The sequence below is a fragment of the Nerophis ophidion genome, linkage group LG29, assembly GCF_033978795.1.
Source record: "Nerophis ophidion isolate RoL-2023_Sa linkage group LG29, RoL_Noph_v1.0, whole genome shotgun sequence".
Lineage (NCBI taxonomy): Eukaryota > Metazoa > Chordata > Actinopteri > Syngnathiformes > Syngnathidae > Nerophis > Nerophis ophidion.
Window position 1 is genome coordinate 20,009,098 of NC_084639.1, and position 25,806 is coordinate 20,034,903.

Consider the following 25,806-nt stretch of genomic DNA (forward strand, 5'->3'; position numbering starts at 1 on the left):
AATAATCGTGTTTTGTCACCAGAAAAATGGCTACAGCTAAAGCATCTGGTTTTGTTTCCAGAAAAAAATAGCAACATTTTTGTATTTGTTTTCAGAAAGATGGCTGAAAATATCGGGTTTTGTTGCCCCATTTAGATATTTAAAAAATATTTCCATGTCTGTCCTGAGTCCTCCTCCAACTTGTTAGTCGGTTTGCCTTTTGCTAAAATACTCACTATTATTGTTATTGTTTTGTGTATATTTTATCATTTTGTAGATGTTAAATTTGCAGATGATTACTGCAATATATATTTCAAAAAGATTCATTGCTCTTCCATTTTGCTTTTACCAGTAGCAGTTTAGAAGTCTGGAGTAAAAAAAGTGCACAAGTAGGCTAAATGCATTAGTTAATTATTTGTGCCCCAGGTGTGCCCCAGTAAAGTAATAGGTGCTCCCAAAGTCTGGAGAGCTTTCTTTCACATGTTTCAAATGCCAGGAGAGCAACAATCATGCACACACACACACCTGGTACTCTGACTGCAGGAAGACGGGCCGATGGTCGTTCATGTCCAGCACTCGGATGTAGGCCTGAACACACACACACACACACACACACACACACACACACACACACACACACAGGAATGGTGAGAAACATACACAAAGTCCATTTGGGTCTTTTTTACAAAAGCTTTTCTTTTTATCCAACTTTTTTTTTTCCGATGGGATTTTGTGAACTGAATTTTCAAAATGAAATGACGATGAAAATTTCATAAAAAAAAAAAAAAATGAGTTCACAAAATGCATGTGTTTCAAAATTCAGTGTCTAAAAATTATTGTTGAAAAATTCAGTGTAAAAAAAAAATCATTGTTTGAAAAGATTAAGTGTATAAAAATTAAGTGTATAAAAAGTTTGTGTTTAAAAAGATTAAGTGTATAAAAACTAAGTGTTCAAAATTTTGGCAAATAAAAATTCACTGTAAAAAAAAAAATCAGTGTAGCAAAAATCAATGTTTGAAAAATTCAGTGTATAAAAATCAGTGTCAAAAAAATAAGTGAAAAAATTAAGTGTGTAAAAATTCTGAGTTCAAAATTTTAGCAAATAAAAATTCAGTGTAACAAAAAAAATCAGTGTAGAAAAAAGCAATGTTTGCAACATTTAGTGTAAAAATTAAGTGTATAAAAATCAGTGTCAAAAAAATAGGTGTTTGAAAAAATTAAGTGTGTAAAAATCCAGTGTAAAAACATTCAGTGTTTGAAAAAATTAAATGTATAAACACCCATTTGGTGTATAAGAAGTCAGAAATTCAGTGGATAAAAATTCAGTGATTGAAAAAATTAAGTGTACAAAAATCATTGTTTTAAATTTTAGTTTTTAAAAATTCAGTGTAAAAAAAAATCATTGTTTGAAAAGATTAAGTGTATATAAATTAAGTGTTTAAAATTGAGTGTATAAAAATTCAGTGTAAAAAAAATCAGTTTGAAAAGATTCAGTGTGTAAAAATTAAGTGTATAAAAATTCAGTGTTTGAAAAGATTAAGTGTATAAAAATTAGGTGTTCAAAATTTTTGCGAATAAAAATTCAGTGTAAAAAAAATCAGCGTAGAAAAATCAGTGTTTGAAAAAATTAAGTGTGTAAAAATTAAGTGTAAAAATGAAGTGTTTAAAAATTCGGTGTATAAAAATCAGTGTAAAAAAAAGTCAGTGTTTGAAAAGATTAGGTGTCTAAAAATTAAGTGTATAAAAATTAAGTGTTCAAAATTTTAGCGAATAAAAATTCAGTGTAAAAAAAATCTGTGTAAAAAAAACAGTGTTTGAAAAAATTAAGTCCGTAAAAATTAAATGTGTGAAAATTAAGTATTTAAAAATTCAGTGTAAAAAAATCAATGTCAAAAAACAAGTGTTTGAAAAAATTAAGTGTGTAAAAATTCAGTGTATATAAATTCAATGTTTGAAAAGATTAAGTGTATAAAAATTAAGTGTTCAAAATTTTGGCGAATAAAAATTCAGTGTAAAAAAAAAAATCTGTGTAAAAAAAACCTCAAAAATTAAGTGTGTAAAAATTAAGTGTTTAAAAATTTAGTGTATAAAAATCAATGTCAAAAAACAAGTGTTTGAAAAAATTAAGTGCGTAAAAATTCAGTGTATATAAATTCAGTGTAAAAAAAAATCAGTGTTTGAAAAGATTAAGTGTAAAAAAGTTAAGTGTATAAAAAGTCAGTGTTTAAAAATTCAGTGTATAAAAATTCAATGTTTGAAAAGATTAAGTGTATGAAAATTAAGTGTATAAAAATTAAGTGTTCAAAATGTTAGCGAATAAAAATTCAGTGTAAAAAACAAAAAAATTAAGTGTGTAAAAATTCAGTGTATAAAAATCAGTGTCAAAAAAATAAGTGTTTGAAAAAATTAAGTTTGTAAAAATTCAGTGTATATAAATTAAGTGTAAAAAAAATCAGTGTTTGAAAAAATTAAATGTATAAAAATTAAGTGTATAAAAAGTCAGTGTTTAAAAATTCAGTGTATAAAAATTCTGTGTTTGAAAAGATTAAGTGTATAAAAATGAAGTGCATAAAAATTAAGAGTTCAAAATTTTAGCTAATAAAAATTCTGTGTAAAAAAATCAGTGTAAAAAAAACAGTGTTTGAAAAAATTAATTGTGTAAAAATTCAGTGTATAAAAATCAGTGTCAAAAAAATAAGTTTTTGAAAAAATTAAGTGTGTAAAAACTCAGTGTATATAAATTCAGTGTAAAAAAAATCAGTGTTTGAAAAAATTAAATGTATAAAAATTAAGTGTATAAAAAGTCAGTGTTTAAAAATTCAGTGTATAAAAATTCAATGTTTGAAAAGATTAAGTGTATAAAAATTAAGTGTTCAAAATTTTAGCGAATAAAAATTCAGTGTAAAAAAAACAGTGTTTGAAAAAATTAAGTGTGTAAAAATTAAGTGTGTAAAAATTAAATGTGTCAAAATTAAATGTGAGAAAATTAAATGTGTGAAAATTAAATGTGTGAAAATTAAGTGTGTAAAAATTCAGTGTACAAAAATCAGTGTCAAAAAAATAAGTTTTTGAAAAAATTAAGTGTGTAAAAATTCAAGGTATATAAATTCAGTGTAAAAACATTCAGGGTTTGAAAAGATTAAGTGTACAAAAATTAAGTGTTTAAAATGTTAGTGTAAAAATATTAATTGTTCGAAAAGATTAAGTGTATATAAATTAAGTGTTTAAAATTTAGTGTATAAAAATTAAGTGTAAAAAAAATCAGTGTTTGAAAAGATTAAGTGTATAAAAATTAAGTGTTCAAAATTTTGGCGAATAAAAATTCACTGTAAAAAAAAAAATCAGTGTAGAAAAAATCAATGTTTGAAAAATGAAGTGTATAAAAATCAGTGTCAAAAAAATAAGTGAAAAAATTAAGTGTGTAAAAATTCAGTGTTCAAAATTTTAGCGAATAAAAATTCAGTGTAAAAAAAAATCAGTGTAGACAGAAATCAATGTTTGAAAAATTAAGTGTATAAAAATCAGTGTCAAAAAAATAAGTGAATAAATTAAGTGTGTAAAAATTCAGTGTTTGAAAAGATTAATTGTATACAAATTAAGTGTATAAAAATGAAGTGTTCAAAATTTTGGCGAATAAAAATTCACTGTAAAAAAAATCAGTGTAGAAAAAATCAATGTTTGAAAAATTAAGTGTATAAAAATCAGTGTCAAAAAAATAAGTGAAAAAATTAAGTGTGTAAAAATTCAGTGTTCAAAATTTTTGCGAATAAAAATTCAGTGTGAAAAAAAAATCAGTGTAGGAAAAAATCAGTTTGAAAAATTAAGTGAAAAAATTAAGTGTGTAAAAATTCAGTGTTTGAAAAGATTAATTGTATAAAAATTAAGTGTTCAAAATGTTAGCGAATAAAAACTGAGTGTAAAAAAAGATCAGTGTAGAAAAAAATCAGTGTTTGAAAAAATTAAGTGTGTAAAAATTAAGTGTTTAAACATTCAGTGTATAAAAATCAGTGTCAAAAAAATAAGTGTTTGAAAAAATTAAGTGTGTAAAAATTCAAGGTATATAAATTCAGTGTAAAAACATTCAGGGTTTGAAAAGATTAAGTGTACAAAAATTTAATGTTTAAAATATTAGTGTGTAAAAATTCAGTGTAAAAAAATAAATTGTTTGAAAAGGTATAATGTATATAAATTAAGTGTTTAAAATTTAGTGTATAAAAATTCAGTGTGAAAAAATCAGTGTTTGAAAAGATTAAGTGTACAAAAATTAAGTGTTCAAAATTTTTGTGAATAAAAATCAGTGTAGAAAAAAATCAGTGTTTGAAAAAATTAAGTGTGTGAAAATTAAGTCTTTAAACATTCAGTGTACAAAAATCAGTGTCAAAAAATAAGTGTTTGAAAAAATTAAGTGTGTAAAAATTCAAGGTATATAAATTCAGTGTAAAATCATTAAGGGTTTGAAAAGATTAAGTGTACAAAAATTAAGTGTTTAAAATGTTAGTGTATAAAAATTCAGTGTAAAAATATAAATTGTTCGAGAAGATTAAGTGCTTATAAATTAAGTGTTTAAAATGTTAGTGTATAAAAATTCAGTATAAAAATATAAATTGGTCGAAAAGCTTAAGTGCATATAAATTAAGTGTTTAAAATTTAGTGTATAAAAATTCAGTGTAAAAAAAATCAGTGTTTGAAAAGATTCAGTGTGTAAAAATTAAGTGTATAAAAATGTAGTGTTTAAAAATTCAGTGTGTGAAAATTCATTGTTTAAAAAGGTTAAGTGTATAAAAATTAAGTGTTCAAAATTTTTGCGGATAAAAATTCAGTGTAAAAAAATCAAAAAAATTAAGTATGTAAAAATTAAGTGTGTGAAAATTAAGTGTTTAAAAATTCAGTGTATAAAAATCAGTGTCAAAAAATAAGTGTTTGAAAAAATTAAGTGTGTAAAAATTCAGTGTATATAAATTCAGTGTAAAAAAATCAGTGTTTGAAAAGATTAAGTGTATAAAAGTTAAGTGTATAAAAAGTCAGTGTTTAAAAATTCAGTGTATAAAAATGTTAGCGAATAAAAATAGAGTGTAAAAAATAACTAAAAAATTAAGTGTGTAAGAATTCAGTGTACAAAAATCAGTGTCAAAAAAATAAGTGTTTGAAAAAATCAAGTGTGTAAAAATTCAAGGTATATAAATTCAGTGTAAAAACATTCAGGGTTTGAAAAGATTAAGTGTACAAAAATTAAGTGTTTAAAATGTTAGTGTATAAAAATTCAGTGTAAAAAAATAAATTGTTTGAAAAGATATAGTGTATATAAATTAAGTGTTTGAAATTTAGTGTATAAAAATTAAGTGTAAAAAAAATCAATGTTTGAAAAATGAAGTGTATAAAAATCAGTGTCAAAAAAATAAGTGAAAAAATTTAGTGTGTAAAAATTCAGTGTTCAAAATTTTAGTGAATAGAAATTCAGTGTAAAAAAAAATCAATGTTTGAAAAATTAAGTGTAAAAATTAAGTGTATAAAAATCAGTGTCAAAAAAATAAGTGAAAAAATTAAGTGTGTACAAATTCAGTGTTTGAAAAGATTAATTGTATAAAAATTAAGTGTATAAAAATTAAGTGTTCAAAATTTTAGCGAATAAAAATTCAGTGTAAAAAAAATCTGTGTAAAAAAAGGGTTTGAAAAAATTAAGTCTGTAAAAATTAAATGTGTGAAAATTAAGTATTTAAAAATTCAGTGTATAAAAATCAATGTCAAAAAACAAGTGTTTGAAAAAATTAAGTGCGTAAAAATTCAGTGTATATAAATTCTGTGTAAAAAAAGTGTTTGAAAAAATTAAATGTATAAAAATTAAGTGTATAAAAAGTCAGTGTTTAAAAATTCAGTGTATAAAAATTCAATGTTTGAAAAGATTAAGTGTATAAAAATTAAGTGTTCAAAATTTTAGCGAATGAAAATTCAGTGTAAAAAAAAAAACAGTGTTTGAAAAAATCAAGTGTGTAAAAATTAAATGTGTGAAAATTAAATGTGTGAAAATTAAGTGTTTAAAAATTCAGTGTATAAAAATCAGTGTCAAAAAAATAAGTGTTTGAAAAAATTCAGTGTGTAAAAATTCAGGGTTTGAAAGATTAAGTGTATAAAAATTAAGTGTTTAAAATGTAAGTGTATAAAAATTCAGTGTAAAAAAAATTCATTGTTTGAAAAGATTAAGTGTATAAAAATTAAGTGTATAAAAAAATCGTTGTGGAAAAAAATAAGTGTTTGAAAAAATTAAGTGTGTAAAAATTTTGTGTATAAAAATTCAGTGTAAAAAAATTCAGGGTTGAAAGATGAAGTGCATAAACATTCAGTGTATAAAAATCAGTGTAAAAAAAAAGGTTTGAAAAAAATAAGTGTGTAAAAATTCAGTGTTTGAAAAGATTAAGTGTATAAAGATTCAGTGTAAAAATAATTTTGCGAGGCAAATACTTGTGATGTCAGTGCGTCAAAGAAAAGGAAAGTGAAGGGAACTCTAACGCTTGCGTGACTACTAATGTGCGACCTCTGACCTGCACGGTGGCGCTGTGGTGGCCGTCAGTGACCTGCACGGTCAGGTTGTAGTTGGAGCGCCGGGCGGCGTCCAGGCGGCGAGCGATGTAGATTGTTCCGGAGTTCCTCTGGATGTCAAAGTCCTTCTCCTCGTCGCCGCCTGCAGGAGGAAGACAAGACACAACCTCAGACACTGCGGCGTGGAACGGAACCCGGGTTCTAAGTGGAGAATGTCACACGAATCCTACTTTTGGTTCCGTTCCTACTAGACTTTAATGATGCTAATGCTAACGTAGCACGTGACCATGAGTGACATCTCGTCAAGTCGAACGCATTTTTTTTAGTCAAATTTGAGAGCAGGTTTAATATTTTGCTGCGCCCTACAAAGTGTTGATCAATACACAGCAATACCATAACAATGTAATACAATTCCAAAACCGAACCTGAGCCAGCAACACCCAGAACTGCAATAAACGGAGAAATTGAGAGGAGACACAGAACAAACCAAAAGTAGTCAAACAAATATGAATATCGTCAACAACAGTATCGATATTAGTTATAATTTCAGCATAGCAGTGATTAAAAATCCCTCATTGACATTATCATTAGACATTTATAAAAATAATAACAAAAGAACAACAGTGTCCAATGTTTTCACAAAAATAAAATAAGTCATATTTTCAGAGACCTGGACCAAAGTAGCAAAGGTTACCCTCAATAACACACCACGCCGACAGGGAATCAAATCCTGCAGTGCCAGACGTGTCCCCCCCTGCTTAAGCCAGTGCATGTCCAGGCCCGTCTGAAGTTTGCCAGAGAGCACGTGGGAGGATGTCATGTGGTCAGATGAAACCAAAAGAGAACTTTTTTGGTATCAACTCAACTGGTGGTGGTTGGAGGAAGACGAATACCGAGTTGCATCCCAAGAACACCATACCTACTGTGAAGCATGGGGGTGGAAACATCATGCTTTGGGGCTGTTTTTTCTGCTAAAGGGACAGGACGATTGATCCGTGTTAGGGAAAGAATGAATATCGTGAGATTTTGAGCCAAAACCTCCTTCCATCAGTGAGAGCTTTGAAGATGAAACGTGGCCGGGTCTTCCGGCATGACAATGATCCAGAACACACCGCCCGGGCAACGAAGGAGTGGCTCTGTAAGAAGCATTTAGAAATCCTGGAGTGTCCTAGCCAGTCTCCAGACCTCAACCTCATAGAAAATCTGTGGAGGGAGTTGAAAGTCTGTGTTGCTCGGCGACAGCCCCAAAACATCACTGCTCTCGAGAGATCGGAGAAGTGGACAAGGTCTGCCTTGGGACCGGGCCAAACACTGCAAACAAGTCCCAGCACACCCTGCCTCTCCTGTCATTCAAGCACTAACCTCGCCTCTCTCCTTGCAATGTTTTCTCCCATGTTTTGTCCCCAGAAAAGCCAAAGCTGGGAAGACATGGCCGGGAGGAGGATGCATAAGTGGACTGTGGTGATGAGAGGCGGAATGTCTGACCATTTATCTCCACTGACCAACAACACCCAGATGACCCCCTCCCTCCTCTTCATCATCCATCACACTCAGCATATCTCCACATATCATAGCAGTCATCTATCACCTTTATCCACCTTCATCATACAACTGCCACACAATGTATTTAATAAAGTATGGATTTTGAATCCAAAAAAAAAAGAAATTTAAATGAATAAATAAATCTCTCCATTCCAGCCACTTTTTAAATTTTTTGCGTATAATTTTATTAAAAAAAAAAAAAAAAAGAGTTTTCTCTTAAGTATTATAGAAATGTATCAGAGTTGTTTATCTATTTTATGCAGTAAATGTTGTCTGTCTGTCTGTGTTGGCCCTGCGATGAGGTGGCGACTTGTCTAGGATGTACGCCGGCTTCCGCCCGATTGTAGCTGTGATAGGCTAAGGGAATAAGCGGTAGAAAATGGATGGATGGATGGATGTAGTTAATTATAGACCTGTCATCCAATGTTATTAAAAATTATTATTTTTTTAATCCCTGCGATGAGGTGGCGACTTGTCCAGGGTGTACGCCGCCTTCCGCCCGATTGTAGCTGTGATAAGCTAAGGGAATAAGCGGTAGGAAATGGATGGATGGATGGATGTAGTTAATTATAGACCTGTCATCCAATGTTATTAAAAATTATTTTTTTTTTAATCCCTGCGATGAGGTGGCGACTTGTCCAGGGTGTACGCCGCCTTCCGCCCGATTGTAGCTGTGATAAGCTAAGGGAATAAGCGGTAGAAAATGGATGGATGGATGTAGTTAATTATAGACCTGTCATCCAATGTTATTAAAATATATATTTTTTTAATACCTGCGATGAGGTGGCAACTTGTCCAGGGTGTACACCGCCTTCCGCGCGATTGTAGCTGTGATAGGCTAAGGGAATAAGCGGTAGAAAATTGAATGGATGGATGGATGTAGTTAATTATAGACCTGTCATCCAATGTTATTAAAAATTATTATTTTTTTAATCCCTGCGATGAGGTGGCGACTTGTCCAGGGTGTACGCCGCCTTCCGCCCGATTGTAGCTGTGATAGGCTAAGGGAATAAGCAGTCGAAAATGGATGGATGGATGTAGTTAATTATAGACCTGTCATCCAATGTTATTAAAAATTATTTTTTTTTAATCCCTGCGTTGAGGTGGCGATTTGTTCAGGGTGTACACCACCTTCCGCCCGATTGTAGTGAATGGATTAAGAGACCCGTATTTAACCAGGTAAAAACTCATTGAGAGTAAAATGTCTTCTCCAAGAAGGGATCAAAATTAAATAAATACATATAAAAACAACAGAAAAAGCAGTCGCTCACCACAATTAAAAACTAATTACTAATAAATTAACATAATTTAGGATGAAAGATTTCTGGGTGAGGAAAGTGAGAGTGAAGGACTAGAAAAAAAAAAGACGAGGGCAGTGGGAGCGATTCAGGTGTTATTAGACACGTTTACTAGGATAATTCTGGAAAATCCCTTATCTGCTTATTGTGTTACTAGTGTTTTAGTGAGATTATAGGGTCGTACATAATAATAATAATGGATTAGATTTATATAGCGCTTTTCTATTGTTATATACTCGAAGTGGGAACCCATCATTCATTCACACCTGGCGGTGGTAAGCTACATCTGTAGCCACAGCTGCCCTGGGGTAGACTGGCCCCTCGGACCACCACCAATCATTCATTCATCATTCATTCATTCACCAGTGTGAGCGGCACCGGGGGGGCAAGGTTAAAGTGTCCTGCCCAAGGACACAACGGCAGCGATTTGGACGTTAATAGGTGGGAAGCGAACCTGCAACCCTCAGATTTCTGGCACGGCCGCTCTACCCACTACGGCATGCCGCCCATAAATGAAAGTCGGAGCGGTGTGGGTGACCGCCAGTGTCTCTGAGGGAAGCAACGTTTCTCGTTGTTTTTTTTCTCTCCAAGGAGTAAGCATCCGGTGGGAGGAGGCAAGAGACTAACAAGGAAACTTTGGCTGTGTTTGTGTTGCTAAAGGCGGCCGCTTTACGCCGCTTCCCACCTACAGCTTTCTTCTTTGACGTCTCCATTATTCATTGAACAAATTGCAAAAAAAACTATCAGACTGCGTGGTCGCCAGTAGTGGCTTTCAGGGCCAAGTGCAGACCGTCCACAGTTAAAGTGATGCAACTCTGCCTCCATCTTGTGGACAATGTCAGTAAACCGGATCAATGACCAGCAGAGCATTTACTTATGTGACCCAATCCAAACAACCTTTCCTAGTCATGGTGCAAACTGCAAGTCACACAGAAAGCCAACATATGGATATTTCAATACATGTCCGAGCACCATGCATTATTCAAAATCAAATCACAATGCATGATGGGAAAAAATGCACTTGAGGCCGTGGATCGGCGGCACTAGCGGCACTTGGTCTGTTTCGTGCTTACCTTGGATGCGGAACCACCGCAGCCGGTAGGTCTCGGTCATGATGATGCCCACCATGTGCGTGACCGGCTCCGTTTCCATGACGGCAAAGGTGAAGTGGGGCTCGTCAAAGGTGATGGGGTCTGCGGGGGGAGGCGGGGCCTCCACCCACTCCAAGTCCAGCCTGGCCGTGGACGAGCGCGGCGGGCTGCCCTGGTCGGTGGCTTTTACCTGGGGGGCCACAGGTGTGGGAAGGTGGTTGGTCAACGTACGGGTTAGCTAACGAAGCTAACATGCTAGCCGTAGCAAATGCAAAGAAGGGTGATGTTGATGCAGGGAGGACTTTTACCTTTCCTTCTAGTCAAATTCTAACACATGAGAACTTTTACCTGCCCTTCTAGTCAAATACTAACATAAGAGAACTTTTACCTTTCCTTCTAGTCAAATACTAACACATGAGAACTTGTGTCTGCCCTTCTAGTCAAATATTTACACATGAGCACTTTTACCTTTCCTTTCAGTCAAATACTAATACATGAGAACTTTTACCTGTCCTTCTAGTCAATTAGTACATGAGAACTTTTACCTGTCCTTCTAGTCTAATACTAACACATGAGCACTTTTACCTTTCCTTTCAGTCAAATACTAATACATGAGAACTTTTACCTGTCCTTCTAGTCAATTAGTACATGAGAACTTTTACCTGTCCTTCTAGTCTAATACTAACACATGAGCACTTTTACCTTTCCTTTCAGTCAAATACTAATACATGAGAACTTTTACCTCCCCTTCTAGTCAAATACTAACACATGAGAACTTTTACCTTTCCTTCTAGTCAAATACTGACACATGAGAACTTTTACCTGCCCTTCTAGTCAAATATTTACACATGAGCACTTTTACCTGCCCTTCTAGTCAAATACTAACACACGAGCACTTTTACCTTTCCTTCTAGTCAATTAGTACATGAGAACTTTTACCTGTCCTTCTAGTCTAATACTAACACATGAGCACTTTTACCTTTCCTTTCAGTCAAATACTAATACATGAGAACTTTTACCTCCCCTTCTAGTCAAATACTAACACATGAGAACTTTTACCTTTCCTTCTAGTCAAATACTGACACATGAGAACTTTTACCTGCCCTTCTAGTCAAATATTTACACATGAGCACTTTTACCTGCCCTTCTAGTCAAATACTAACACACGAGCACTTTTACCTTTCCTTCTAGTCATATACTAACACGTAAACACCTTTACCTGCCCTTCTAGTCAAATACTAACACATGAGCACTTTTACCTTTCCTTCTAGTCAAATACTAACACATGAGAACTTGTACCTTTCCTTCTAGTCAAATACTAACACATGAGCACTTTTACCTGCCCTTCTAGTCAAATACTGACACGTGAGCACTTTTACCTTTCCGTCCAGTCAAATACTAATACATGAGAACTTTTACCTTTGCTTCTAGTCAAATACTAACACATGAGAACTTTTACCTTTGCTTCTAGTCAAATACTAACACATGAGCACCTTTACCTGCCCTTCTAGTCAAATACTAACACATGAGAACTTTTACCTTTCCTTCCAGTCAAATACTGACACATGAGCACTTTTACCTACCCTTCTAGTCAAAAACTAACACATGAGCAATTTTACCTGTCCTTCTAGTCAAATACTAACACCAGCACTTTTACCTTTCCTTCTAGTCAAATACTAACACATGAGAACTTTTACCTTTCCTTCAAGTCAAATATTAACACATGAGAACGTTTAACTTTCCTTCTAGTCAAATACTAAAACCTGAGCACTTTTACCTGCCCTTCTACTCAAATACTAACACATGAGCCCTTTTACCTGCCCTTCTAGTCAAATACTAACACATGAGAACTTTTACCTGTCTTTGTAGTCAAATACTGACACATGAGCACTTTTAGCTTTCCTTCTAGTCAAATATTAACACATGAGAACTTTTACCTGCCCTTCTAGTCAAATACTAACACATGAGCACTTTTACCTGTCCTTCTAGTCAAATACTGACACATGAGCACTTTTACCTGTCCTTCTCGTCAAATACTGACACATGAGCACTTTTACCTTTCCTTGTAGTCAAATACTGACACATGAGCACTTTTACCTGCCCTTCCAGTCAAATACTAACATAAGAGAACTTTTACCTTTCCTTCTAGTCAAATACTAACACATGAGCACTTTTACCTGCCCTTATAGTCAAATATTAACACATGAGCACTTTTACCTGCCCTTCTAGTCAAATACTAACACATGAGAACTTTTACCTGCCCTTCTAGTCAAATATTAACACATGAGCACTTTTACCTTTCCTTTCAGTCAAATACTAACACATGAGCACTTTTACCTTTCCCTCCAGTCAAATACTAATACATGAGAACTTTTACCTTTCCTTTTAGTCAAATACTAACACATGAGAACTTTTACTTGTAATTTTTGTCAAATACTTACAAATGAGAACTTTTACCTGTCCTTCTAATCAAATACTTACAAATGAGAACTTTTACCTTTCCTTCTAGTCAAATACTAACACATGAGAAAATTTACCTGCCATTCTAGTCAAATACTAACACATGAGCACTTTTACCTGCCCTTCTAGTCAAATACTAACACATGAGAACTTTTACCCTTCCTTCTAGTCAAATATTAACACATGAGAACGTTTACCTGCCCTTCTAGTCAAATACTAACACATGGGAACTTTTACCTGTCCTTCTAGTCAAATACTAACACACGAGCACTTTTACCTTTCCTTCCAGTCAATTATTAACACATGAGAATGTTTAACTTTCCTTCTAGTCAAATACTAACACATGAAAACTTTTGCGTTTCCTTCTAGTCAAATACTAACAAATGAGAACTTTTACCTTTGCTTCTAGTCCAATACTAACACATGAGCCCTTTTACCTTTCCTTCTATTCAAATACTAACACATGAGTACTTTTACCTGCCCTTCTAGTCAAATACTAACACATGAGCACTTTTACCTGTCCTTCTAGTCAAATACTAACACATGAGCACTTTTACCTGTCCTTCTAGTCTAATACTAACACATGAGAACTTTTACCTGTCCTTTTAGTCAAATACTAACACATGAGCACTTTTACCTGCCTTTCTAGTCAAATACTAACACATGAGCACTTTACCTGCCCTTCTAGTCAAATACTGACACATGAGCACTTTTACCTTTCCTTCCAGTCAAATACTAACTCATGATAACTTTTACCTGCCCTTCTAGTCAAATACTAACACATGAGCACTTTTACCTACCCTTCTAGTCAAATACCAACACATGAGCACTTTTACCTTTCCTTCCAGTCAAATATAACTCATGATAACTTTTAGCTGCCCTTCTAGTCAAATACTAACACATGAGAACTTTTACCTGCCCTTCTAGTCAAATATTAACACATGAGCACTTTTACCTGCCCTTCTAGTAAAATACTAACACATGAGCACTTTTACCTGCCCTTCTAGTCAAATACTAACACATGAGAACTTTTACTTGCCCTTCTAGTCAAATATTAACACATGAGCACTTTTACCTGCCCTTCTAGTCAAATACTAACACATGAGGACTTTTACCTGTCCTTCTAGTCAAATTCTAACACATGAGAACTTTTACCTGCCCTTCTAGTCAAATAATAATAACACATGAGCACTTTTACCTTTCCTTTCAGTCAAATACTAATACATGAGAACTTTTACCTGTCCTAGTCAAATACTAACACGTGAGCACTTTTACCTGCCCTTCTAGTCAAATACTAACAAATGAGCACTTTCACCTTTCATTCCAGTCAAATACTAACACAAGAGCACTTTTACCTGCCCTTCTAGTCAAATACTAACACATGAGCACTTTTACCTGCCCTTCTAGTCAAATACTAACACATGAGCACTTTTACCTGTCTTTCTCATCAAATACTAACACATGAGCACTTTTACCTGCCTTTCTAATAAAATCCTAACACATGAGAACTTGTACCTGTCTTTCTAGTCAAATACTAACACATGAGCACTTTTACCTGCCCTTCTAGTCATATACTAACACATGAGCACTTTTACCTGCCCTTCTAGTCATATACTAACACATGAGCACTTTTACCTTTCCTTCTATTCAAATACTAACACATGAGAACTTTTACCTGCCCTTCTAGTCAAATATTAACACATGAGCACTTTTACCTGCCCTTCTCGTCAAATACTAAAACCTGAGCACTTTTAGCTGCCCTTCTACTCAAATACTAACACATGAGCACTTTTACCTGCCCTTCTAGTCAAATACTGACACATGAGCACTTTCACCTTTCCTTCTAGTCAAATACTAACACAAAAGAGCTTTTACCTGTCCTTCTAGTCCAAAAAGTTACACATGAGCACGTTTACCTTTCCTTCTAGTCAAATACTAACACATGAGCACTTTTGCCTGTCCTTCTAGTCAAAAACTAACAGATGAGCACTTTTACCTTTCCCTCTAGTCAAAAACGTTTAACGTTTAACTTTCCTTCTAATAAAATACTAACACATGAGAACTTTCACCTGTCCTTTCAGTCAAATACTAACACATTAAAACTTTTACGTGTCCTTTTAGTCAAATACTAACGCATGAAAACTTTTACCTGCCCTTCTAATAAAATACTAACACATGAGCACTTTTATCTGCCCTTCTAATAAAATACTAACACATGAGAACTTGTACCCATCTTTCTAGTCAAATACTAACACATGAGAACTTTTACCTGCCCTTCTAGTCAAATACTAACACATGAGAACTTTTACCTGCCCTTCTAGTCAAATATTAACACATGAGCACTTTTACCTTTCCTTTCAGTCAAATACTAACACATGAGCACTTTTACCTTTCCCTCCAGTAAAATACTGATACATGAGAACTTTTACCTTTCCTTTTAGTCAAATACTAACACATGAGAACTTTTACTTGTCCTTTTTGTCAAATACTAACAAATGAGAACTTTTACCTGTCCTTCTAGTCAAATACTTACAAATGAGAACTTTTACCTTTCCTTCTAGTCAAATACTAACACACGAGAACTTTTACCTGCCCTTCTAGTCAAATACTAACACATGAGCACTTTTACCTGCCCTTCTAGTCAAATACTAACACATGAGAACTTTTACCCTTCCTTCTAGTCAAATATTAACACATGAGAACTTTTACCTGCCCTTCTAGTCAAATACTAACACATGAGAACTTTTACCTGTCCTTCTAGTCAAATACTAACACATGAGCACTTTTACCTTTCCTTCCAGTCAAATATTAACACATGAGAATGTTTAACTTTCCTTCTAGTCAAATACTAACACATGAAAACTTTTGCGTTTCCTTCTAGTCAAATACTAACAAATAAGAACTTTTACCTGCCCTTCTAGTCAAATATCAACACATGAGCACTTTTACCTGTCCTTCTAGTCAAATACTAACACATGAGCACTTTTACCTGCCCCTCTAGTCATATACTAACACATGAGCACTTTTACCTTTCCTTCTATTCAAATACTAACACATGAGCACTTTTACCTGCCCTTCTAGTCAAATACTAACACATGAGCACTTTTACCTGTCCTTCTAGTCTAATACTAACACATGAGCACTTTTACCTGCCATTCTAGTAAAGTACTAACAGATGGGCACTTTTACCTGTCCTTCTAGTCTAATACTAACACATGAGAACTTTTACCTGTCCTTTTAGTCAAATACTGACACATGAGCACTTTTACCTTTCCTTCCAGTCAAATACTAACTCATGAGCACTTTCACCTTTCCTTTTAGTCAAATACTAACACATAAGAGCTTTTACCTGTCCTTCTATTCAAAAAACTAACACATGAGCACTTTTACCTTTCCTTCTAGTCAAATACTAACACATGAGCACTTTTACCTGTCCTTCTAGTCAAAAACTAACAGATGAGCACTTTTACCTTTCCCTCTAGTAAAAAACGTTTAACGTTTAACTTTCCTTCTAATAAAATACTAACACATGAGAACTTTTACCTGTCCTTTTAGTCAAATACTAACACATGAAAACTTTTAAGTGTCCTTTTAGTCAAATACTAACTTATGAGAACTTTTACCTTTCCTTCTAGTCAAATACTAACGCATGAAAACTTTTACCTGCCCTTCTAATAAAATACCAACACATGAGCACTTTTACCTGCCCTTCTAATAAAATACTAACACATGAGAACTTGTACCCGTCTTTCTAGTCAAATACTAACACATGAGAACTTTTACCTGCCCTTCTAGTCAAACACTATCACATGAGAGCTTTTACCTGACCTTCTAGTCAAATACTAACACATGAGCACTTTTACCTTTCCTTCTAGTCAAATACTAACACATGAGAGCTTTTACCTTTCCTTCTAGTCAAATACTAACACGTGAGAACTTTTACCTGCCCTTCTAGTCAAATATTAACACATGAGCACTTTTACCTGCCCTTCTAGTCTAATACTAACACATGAGCACTTTTACCTGCCCTTCTAGTCAAATACTAACACATGAGAACTTTTACCTTTCCTTCCAGTCAAATACTAATACATGAGAACTTTTACCTTTCCTTCTAGTCAAATACTAACACGTAAACACTTTTACCTGCCCTTCTAGTCAAATTCTAATACATGAGAACTTTTACCTGCCCTTCTAGTCAAATACTAACACATGAGAACTTTTACCTCTCCTTCCAGTCAAATACTAATACATGAGAACTTTTACCTTTGCTTCTAGTCAAATACTGACACATGAGCACTTTTACCTTTCCTTCCAGTCAAATACTAATACATGAGAACTTTTACCGGTCCTTTTAGTCAAATACTAATACATGAGAACTTTTACCTTTCCTACTAGTCAAATACTAACACATGAGCACTTTTACCTGCCCTTCTAGTCAAATACTGACACATGAGCACTTTTACCTGTCCTTCTAGTCAAATACTAACACATGAGCACTTTTACCTGCCCTTCTAGTCAAATACTAACACATGAGAACTTTTACCTGACTTCTAGTCAAATACTAACACATGAGAACTTTTACCTGTCCTTCTAGTCAAAAACTAACAGATGAGCACTTTTACCTTTCCCTCTAGTCAAAAACGTTTAACGTTTAACTTTCCTTCTAATAAAATACTAACACATGAGAACTTTTACCTGTCCTTTTAGTCAAATACTAACACATGAAAACTTTTACCTCCCCTTCTAATAAAATACTAACACATGAGCACTTTTACCTGCCCTTCTAATAAAATACTAACACATGAGAACTTGTACCCGTCTTTCTAGTCAAATACTAACACATGAGAACTTTTACCTGCCCTTCTAGTCAAACACTATCACATGAGAGCTTTTACCTGCCCTTCTAGTCAAATACTAACACATGAGCACTTTTACCTGCCCTTCTAGTAAAATATTTACACATGAGCACTTTTACCTTTCCTTCCATTCAAATACTGACACCTGAGCACTTTTACCTGCCCTTCTACTCAAATACTAACACAAGATAACTTTTACCTGCCCTTCTAGTCAAATACTAACACATGAGCACTTTTACCTGCCCTTCTAGTCAAATACTAACACATGAGCACTTTTACTTGTCCTTCTAGTCAAATACTAACACATGAGCACTTTTACCTTTCCTTCCAGTCAAATACTGACACATGAGCACTTTTACCTGCCCTTCTAGTCAAATACTAACACATGAGGACGTTTACCTGTCCTTCTAGTCTAATACTAACACATGAGCACTTTTACCTGCCCTTCTAGTCAAATACTAACACATGAGCACTTTTACCTTTCCTTCCAGTCAAATACTAATACATGAGAACTTTTACCTTTGCTTCTAATCAAATACTAACACATGAGAACTTTTACTTGCCATTCTAGTCAAATACTAACACATGAGCACTTTTACCTTTCCTTCCAGTCAAATACTAATACATGAGAACTTTTACCTTTGCTTCTAATCAAATACTAACACATGAGAACTTTTACTTGCCCTTCTAGTCAAATACTAACACATGAGCAGTTTTAACTTTCCTTCTTGTCAAATAATAACACATGAGAACTTTTACATTTCCTTCTAGTCAAATACTTACACATGAGCACTTTTAGCTGCCTTTCTAGTCAAATACTAACACATGAGCACTTTTACCTTTCCTTACAGTCAAATACTAATACATGTGAACTTTTACCTTTGCTTCTAGTCAAATACTAACACATGAGCACTTTTACATTTCCTTCCAGTCAAATACTGACACATGAGCACTTTTACCTTTCCTTCTAGTAAAATACTAACACATGAGAACTTTTACCTGCCTTCCTAGTCAAATACTAACACATGAGCACTTTTACCTTTCCTTTTAGTCAAATACTAACACATGAGCACTTTTACCTGCCCTTCTAGTCAAATTCTAACACATGAGCACTTTTACCTTTCCTTCCAGTCAAATACTGACACATGAGCACTTTTACCTGTCCTTCTAGTCAAATACTAACACATGAGAACTTTTACCTGTCCTTCTAGTCAAATACTAACACATGAAAACTTTTACCTGCCCTTCTAGTCAAATACTAACACATGAGCACTTTTACCTTTCCTTCTAGTCAAATACTAACACATGAGAACTTTTACCTGCCCTTCTAGTCAAATACTAACACATGAGAACTTTTACCTTTCCTTCTCGTCAAATACTAACACATCAGAACATTTACCTGTCCTTCTAGTCAAATACTAACACATGAGCACTTTTACCTGTCCTTCTAGTCAAATACTAACACATGAGAACTTTTACCTTTCCTTCTAGTCAAATACTTACACATGAGCAGTTTTACCTTTCTTTCTAGTTAAATACTAACACGAGAACTTTTACCTGCCCTTCTAGTCAAATACTAACACATGAGAACTTTCACCTTTCCTTCTAGTCAAATACTTACACATGAGCACTTTTACCTGCCTTTCTAGTCAAATACTAACAAATGAGCACTTTTACCTGCCCTTCTAGTCAAATACTAACACATGAGAACTTTTACCTTTCCTTCTAGTCAAATACTAACACATGAGCACTTTTACCTTTCCTTACAGTCAAATACTGACACATGAGCACTTTTACCTTTCCTTCCAGTCAAACACTGACACATGAGAACTTTTACCTTTCCTTCCAGTCAAATACTGACACATGAGCACTTTTACCTTTCCTTCCAGTCAAATACTAATACATGAGAACTTTTACATTTGCTTCTACTCAAATACTGACACATGAGCACTTTTACCTTTCCTTCCAGTCAAATACTAATACATGAGAACTTTTACCTGTCCTTCTAGTCAAATATTAATACATGAGAACTTGTACCTGTCTTTCTAGTCAAATACTAACACATGAGAACTTTTACCTGTCCTTTTAGTTAAATACTAACACATGAGCACTTTTACCTTTCCTTCCAGTCAAATACTAACATATGAGAACGTTTACCTTTCCTTCCAGTCAAATACTAACACAAGAGAACTTTTACCTTCCCTTCTAGTCAAATACTAACACATGAGAACTTGTACCTGCCCTTCTAGTCAAATATTTACACATGAGCACTTTTACCTTTCCTTTCAGTCAAATACTAACACATGAGAACTTTTACCTGTCCTTCTAGTCAATTAGTACATGAGAACTTTTACCTGTCCTTCTAGTCAATTAGTACATGAGAACTTTTACCTGTCCTTCTAGTCAAATACTAACACATGAACACTTTTACCTGCCCTTCTAGTCAAATACTAACACATGAGCACTTTTACCTGTCCTTCTAGTCAAATACTAACACATGAGCACTTTTACCTGCCCTTCTAGTCAAATACTAAAACTTGAGCACTTTTACCTTTCATTCCAGTCAAATACTAACATATGAGAGCTTTTACCTTTCCTTCTAGTCAAATACTAACACGAGCACGTTTACCTTTCCTTCTAGTCATATACTAACACATAAACACTTTTACCTGCCCTTCTAGTCAAATACTAACACATGAGAACTTTTACCTGCCCTTCTAAATAAATACAAACACATGAGAACTTTTACCTTTCCTTCTAGACAAATACTAACACATGAGAACTTTTACCTGTCCTTCTAGTGAAATACCAACACATGAGAACTTTTACCTGCCCTTCCAGTCAAATACTAACACATGAGAACTTTTACCTGTCCTTCTAGTCAAATACTTACAAATGAGAACTTTTACCTTTCCTTCTAGTCAAATACTAACACATGAGCACTTTTACCTGTCCTTCTAGTCAAATACTAACACATGAGAACTTGTACCTGTCTTTCTAGTCAAATACTAACACATGAGCACTTTTACCTTTCCTTCAAGTCAAATACTACTACATGAGAACTTTTACCTGCCCTTCTAGTCAAATACTAACACATGAGAACTTTTACCTTTCCTTCTCGTCAAATACTAACACATGAGCACTTTTACCTGCCCTTCTAGTCAAATACTAACACATGAGAACGTTTACCTGCCCTTCTAGTCAAATACTAACACATGAGAACTTTTACCTGCCCTTCTAGTCAAATATTTACACATGAGCACTTTTACCTTTCCTTCTAGTCAAATACTAACACATGAGCACTTTTACCTGTCCTTCTAGTCAAATACTAACACATGAGCACTTTTACCTGCCCTTCTAGTCAAATACTAACACATGAGCTCTTTTACCTTTCATTCCAGTCAAATACTAACATATGAGAGCTTTTACCTTTCCTTCTAGTCAAATACTAACACGAGCACGTTTACCTTTCCTTCTAGTCATATACTAACACATAAACACTTTTACCTGCCCTTCTAGTCAAATACTAACACATGAGAACTTTTACCTGCCCTTCTAATAAAATACTAACACATGAGAACTTTTACCTTTCCTTCTGGACAAATACTAACACATGAGAACCTTTACCTGTCCTTCTAGTGAAATACTAACACATGAGAACTTTTACCTGCCCTTCTAGTCAAATACTAACACATGAGAACTTTTACCTGTCCTTCTAGTCAAATACTTACAAATGAGAACTTTTACCTTTCCTTCTAGTCAAATACTAACACATGAGCACTTTTACCTGTCCTTCTAGTCAAATACTAAAACATGAGAACTTGTACCTGTCTTTCTAGTCAAATACTAACACATGAGGACTTTTACCTTTCCTTCCAGTCAAATACTAATATATGAGCACTTTTACCTTTCCTTCTAGTCAAATACTAACACATGGGCACTTCTAACTGTCCTTCTAGTCAAATACTAACACATGAGAACTTTTACCTGCCCTTCTAGTCAAATACTAACTCATGATAACTTTTACCTGCCCTTCTAGTCAAATACTAACACATGAGCACTTTTACCTGCCCTTCTAGTCAAATACTAACACATAAGAGCTTTTACCTGCACTTCTAGTCAAATACTAACATAAGAGAACTTTTACCTTTCCTTCTAGTCAAATACTAACACATGAGAACTTTTACCTGCCCTTCTAGTCAAATATTTACACATGAGCACTTTTACCTTTCCTTCTAGTCAAATACTAACATAAGAGAACTTTTACCTTTCCTTCTAGTCAAATACTAACATAAGAGAACTTTTACCTTTCCTTCTAGTCAAATATTAACACATGAGAACTTTTACCTGCCCTTTTAGTCAAATATTTACACATGAGCACTTTTACCTTTCCCTCTGGTCAAATACTAACACAATGAGAGTAAGCTTTAAATATTCCCCCTCATTGTCTGCAGACATGCTGAAAATCAAGAGGGCGACGTTTTAATGACTTTTCAGTTTTTAGGGAGCAGAGTTGCTGCGTTTCTTTGATGTTCCACAAAATCCTGCAGAGTTTTTATGCCGCCGCCTTTTTCTCTTTTCTCTTTTCTCTCCGGCTTCCTCGCTGCTTTCCACAAAGCGCCAGGATGAAAAGGAGCGAGAACATTTGCGAGTCTTTGAGGACGAGTCATTTCAACTCTTTGGCCAACTTTTAGTCTGCTTAACATATCCGATTATTCCATTGGAAACTTGGAATGCGCGGCTGTAGGCGACTACTTTTCAGCTTCTGTTTGCATAATGACATGCTAATGAGCATGTTAGCATAAAAGCTAGGTCAAAATGTGCAGGAGACTGAACCACCAACACGTGGATCGCTTGTTTGGACACTCCCTTACACGGAATGACTAAATCTGTAACACTTACCCCCAAACCTCACTACAATCCGGGTCGCGGCACCACTATATCCCACCTGGTTCAGTCCCTGACCTCAGTTACACCTACCCTCCTAAACCTCATTCAAATCCGGGTCACGGCACCACTATAACCCGGCTGGTTCTGTACCTGACCTGCGTTACACCTACCCCCCAAACCTCACTTGAATCCGGGTCACGGCACCCCTTTAACTTGCCTAGTTCAGTTCCTGACCTCCATTGCACCTACGCTCCGAAACCTCAATCAAATCCGGGTCACGGCACCACTATAACCCGCCTGGTTCAGTCCTTGACCTCCGTTACACCCACCCTTCTAAACCTCACTCAAATCCGGGTCACAGTACCACTATAACCCGCCTGGTTCAGTCCCTGACCTCCGTTACATCCACCCTTCTAACCCTCACTGGAATCCGGGACACAGCTCCGCTATAACTTGCCTAGTTCAGTCCCTAACCTCCATTGCACCTACGCTCTTAAACCATAATCGAATCCGGGTCACAGCACCATTACAACCTGCCTGGTTCAGTCCCTGACCTCCGTTATACCCACCCTTCTAAACCTCACTCGAATTGGAGTCATGGCACAGCTATAACACGCCTGGTTCTGTCTCCGACCTCCCTAAACCTCACTCGAATCCGGGTCACGGCATCACTATAACCCGCCTGGTTCAGTCCCTGACCTCCGTTACACCTACGCCCCTAAACCTCACTCGAATTGGAGTCATGGCACAACTATAACACACCTGGTTCTGTCTCCGACCTCCCTAAACCTCACTTGAACCTGCCTGGTTCAGTCCCTGACCTCCGTTACATCCACCCTCCTAAACCCCACTCAAATACGGGTCACGGCACCACTTTAACTTGCCCAGTTCAGTACCTGACCGCCATTGCACGTACGCTCCTAAACCTCAATCGAATCCGGGTCACAGCACCATTACAACCTGCCTGGTACTGTCCCTGACCTCCGTTACACGCACCCTCCTAAACCTCAATTAAATCTGGGTCACAGCACCACTATAACCCGCCCTGTTCTTTCCCTGGCCTCTGTTACACCTACCCACCTAAACTTCACTCATATCCGGGTCACGGCACCACTATAACCCGCCTGGTTCAGTACCTGACCTACATTGCACGTACGCTCCTAAACCTCTATCGAATCCGGGTCACGGCACCACTATAACCTGCCTGGTTCAGTCCGTGACCTCCGTTACATCCACCACCCTAAACCCCACTTGAATGCGGGTCACAGCACTACTATAACCCACCCGGTTCAGTCCCTGACATCCGTTACACCCACCCTTCTAAACCTCACTCATATCAATCAATCAATGTTTATTTATATAGCCCCAAATCACAAATGTCTCAAAGGACTGCACAAATCATTACGACTACAACATCCTCGGAAGAACCCACAAAAGGGCAAGGAAAACTCACACCCATTACAACACCTGGTTCAGTCCCTGAACTCTGTTACCCCCCTCCCTGAAACCTCACCTGAATCTGGGTCATGGCACCACTATAACCCGCCTGGTTCAGTCCCTGACCTCCGTTACATCCACCCTTCTAAACCTCACTGGAATCCGGGTCACAGCTCCACTATAACTTGCCTAGTTCAGTCCCTGACCTCCATTGCACCTACGCTCCGAAACCATAATCGAATCCGGGTCACAGCACCATTACAACCTGCCTCTGTTACACCTACGCCCCTAAACCTCACTCGAATTGGAGTCATAGCACAGCTATAACACGCCTGGTTCTGTCTCTGACCTCTCTAAACCTCACTCGATTCCGGGTCACGGCATCACTATAACCCGCCTGGTTCAGTCCCTGACCTCCGTTACACCTACGCCCCTAAATCTCACTCGAATTGGAGTCATGGCACAACTATAACACGCCTGGTTCTGTCTCTGACCTCCCTAAACCTCACTCGAATCCGGGTCACGGCACCATTATAACCTAACTGGTTCAGTCCCTGACCTCCGTTACATCCACCCTTCTAAACCTCACTGGAATCCGGGTCACAGCTCCACGATAACTTGCCTAGTCAGTCCCTGACCTCCATTGCACCTACACTCCTAAACCATGATCGAATCCGGGTTACAGCACTATTACAACCTGCCTGGTTCAGTCCCTGACTTCCGTTACACCTACGCCGCTAAACCTCACTCGAATTGGAGTCATGGCACAGCTATAACACGCCTGGTTCTGTCTCTGATCTCCTTAAACCTCACTCGAATCCGGGTCACGGCATCACTATAACCCGCCTGGTTCGGTCCCTGACCTCCGTTACACCTACGCCCCTAAACCTCACTCGAATTGGGGTCATGGCACAACTATAACACACCTGGTTCTGTCTCTGACCTCCCTAAACCTCACTTGAATCTGGGTCACGGCACCACTATAACCCACCTGGTTCAGTCCCGGGCCTCCGTTACACCTACGCCCCTAAACTTTACTCGGTCTGGATCAGGGCACCATTACAACCCACCTGGGTCAGTCCCTGAACTCTGTTACCCCCCTCCCTGAAACCTCACCTGAATCTGGGTCATGGCACCACTATAACCCGCCTGGTTCAGTACCGGACCTCTGTTACACTCACCCCCATAAACCTCACAGGAATCCGGGTCACGGCAATACTATAACCCACGCGGTTCAGTCCCTGACCTCCATTACACCTACGCCCCTAAACCTCCCTCAAATCCGGGTCACAGCACCATTATAACCCGCCTGGTTCAGTCACTGACACCTGTTACACCCACCCTTCTAAACCTCACTCATATCCAGATCACGGCACCACTATAACCCGGCTGGTTCTGTACCTTACCTGCGTTACACCTACCCCCCAGACCTCACTTGATTCCGGGTCACGGCACCCCTTTAACTTGCCTAGTTCAGTTCCTGACCTCCATTTCACCTACGCTCCGAAACCTCAATCAAATCCGGGTCACGGCACCACTATATCCTACCTGGTTCAGTCCCTGACCTCCGTTACACCTACACTCCTAAACCTCACTCGAAACCGGGTCCCGGCACCACTATAACCCGCCTGGTTCAGTCCCGGACTTCCTTACACTCACCCCCCTAAAACTCCCTTGAATCCGGGTACAGCACCAGTATAACCCACCTGGTTCAGTCCC

General features: G+C 36.3%; 1 protein-coding gene across 1 annotated transcript in view; it reads right to left on the reverse strand.

The window, feature by feature from the left end:
* Positions 1 to 25,806, reverse strand: part of fat2 (FAT atypical cadherin 2) — a 250,515-nt gene that overhangs the window by 148,651 nt on the left and 76,058 nt on the right. The window contains 3 exon segments of the mRNA XM_061891855.1: positions 505 to 567; positions 6,516 to 6,655; positions 10,427 to 10,634. Of these exon segments, the coding sequence (XP_061747839.1) occupies positions 505 to 567; positions 6,516 to 6,655; positions 10,427 to 10,634 (411 nt within the window).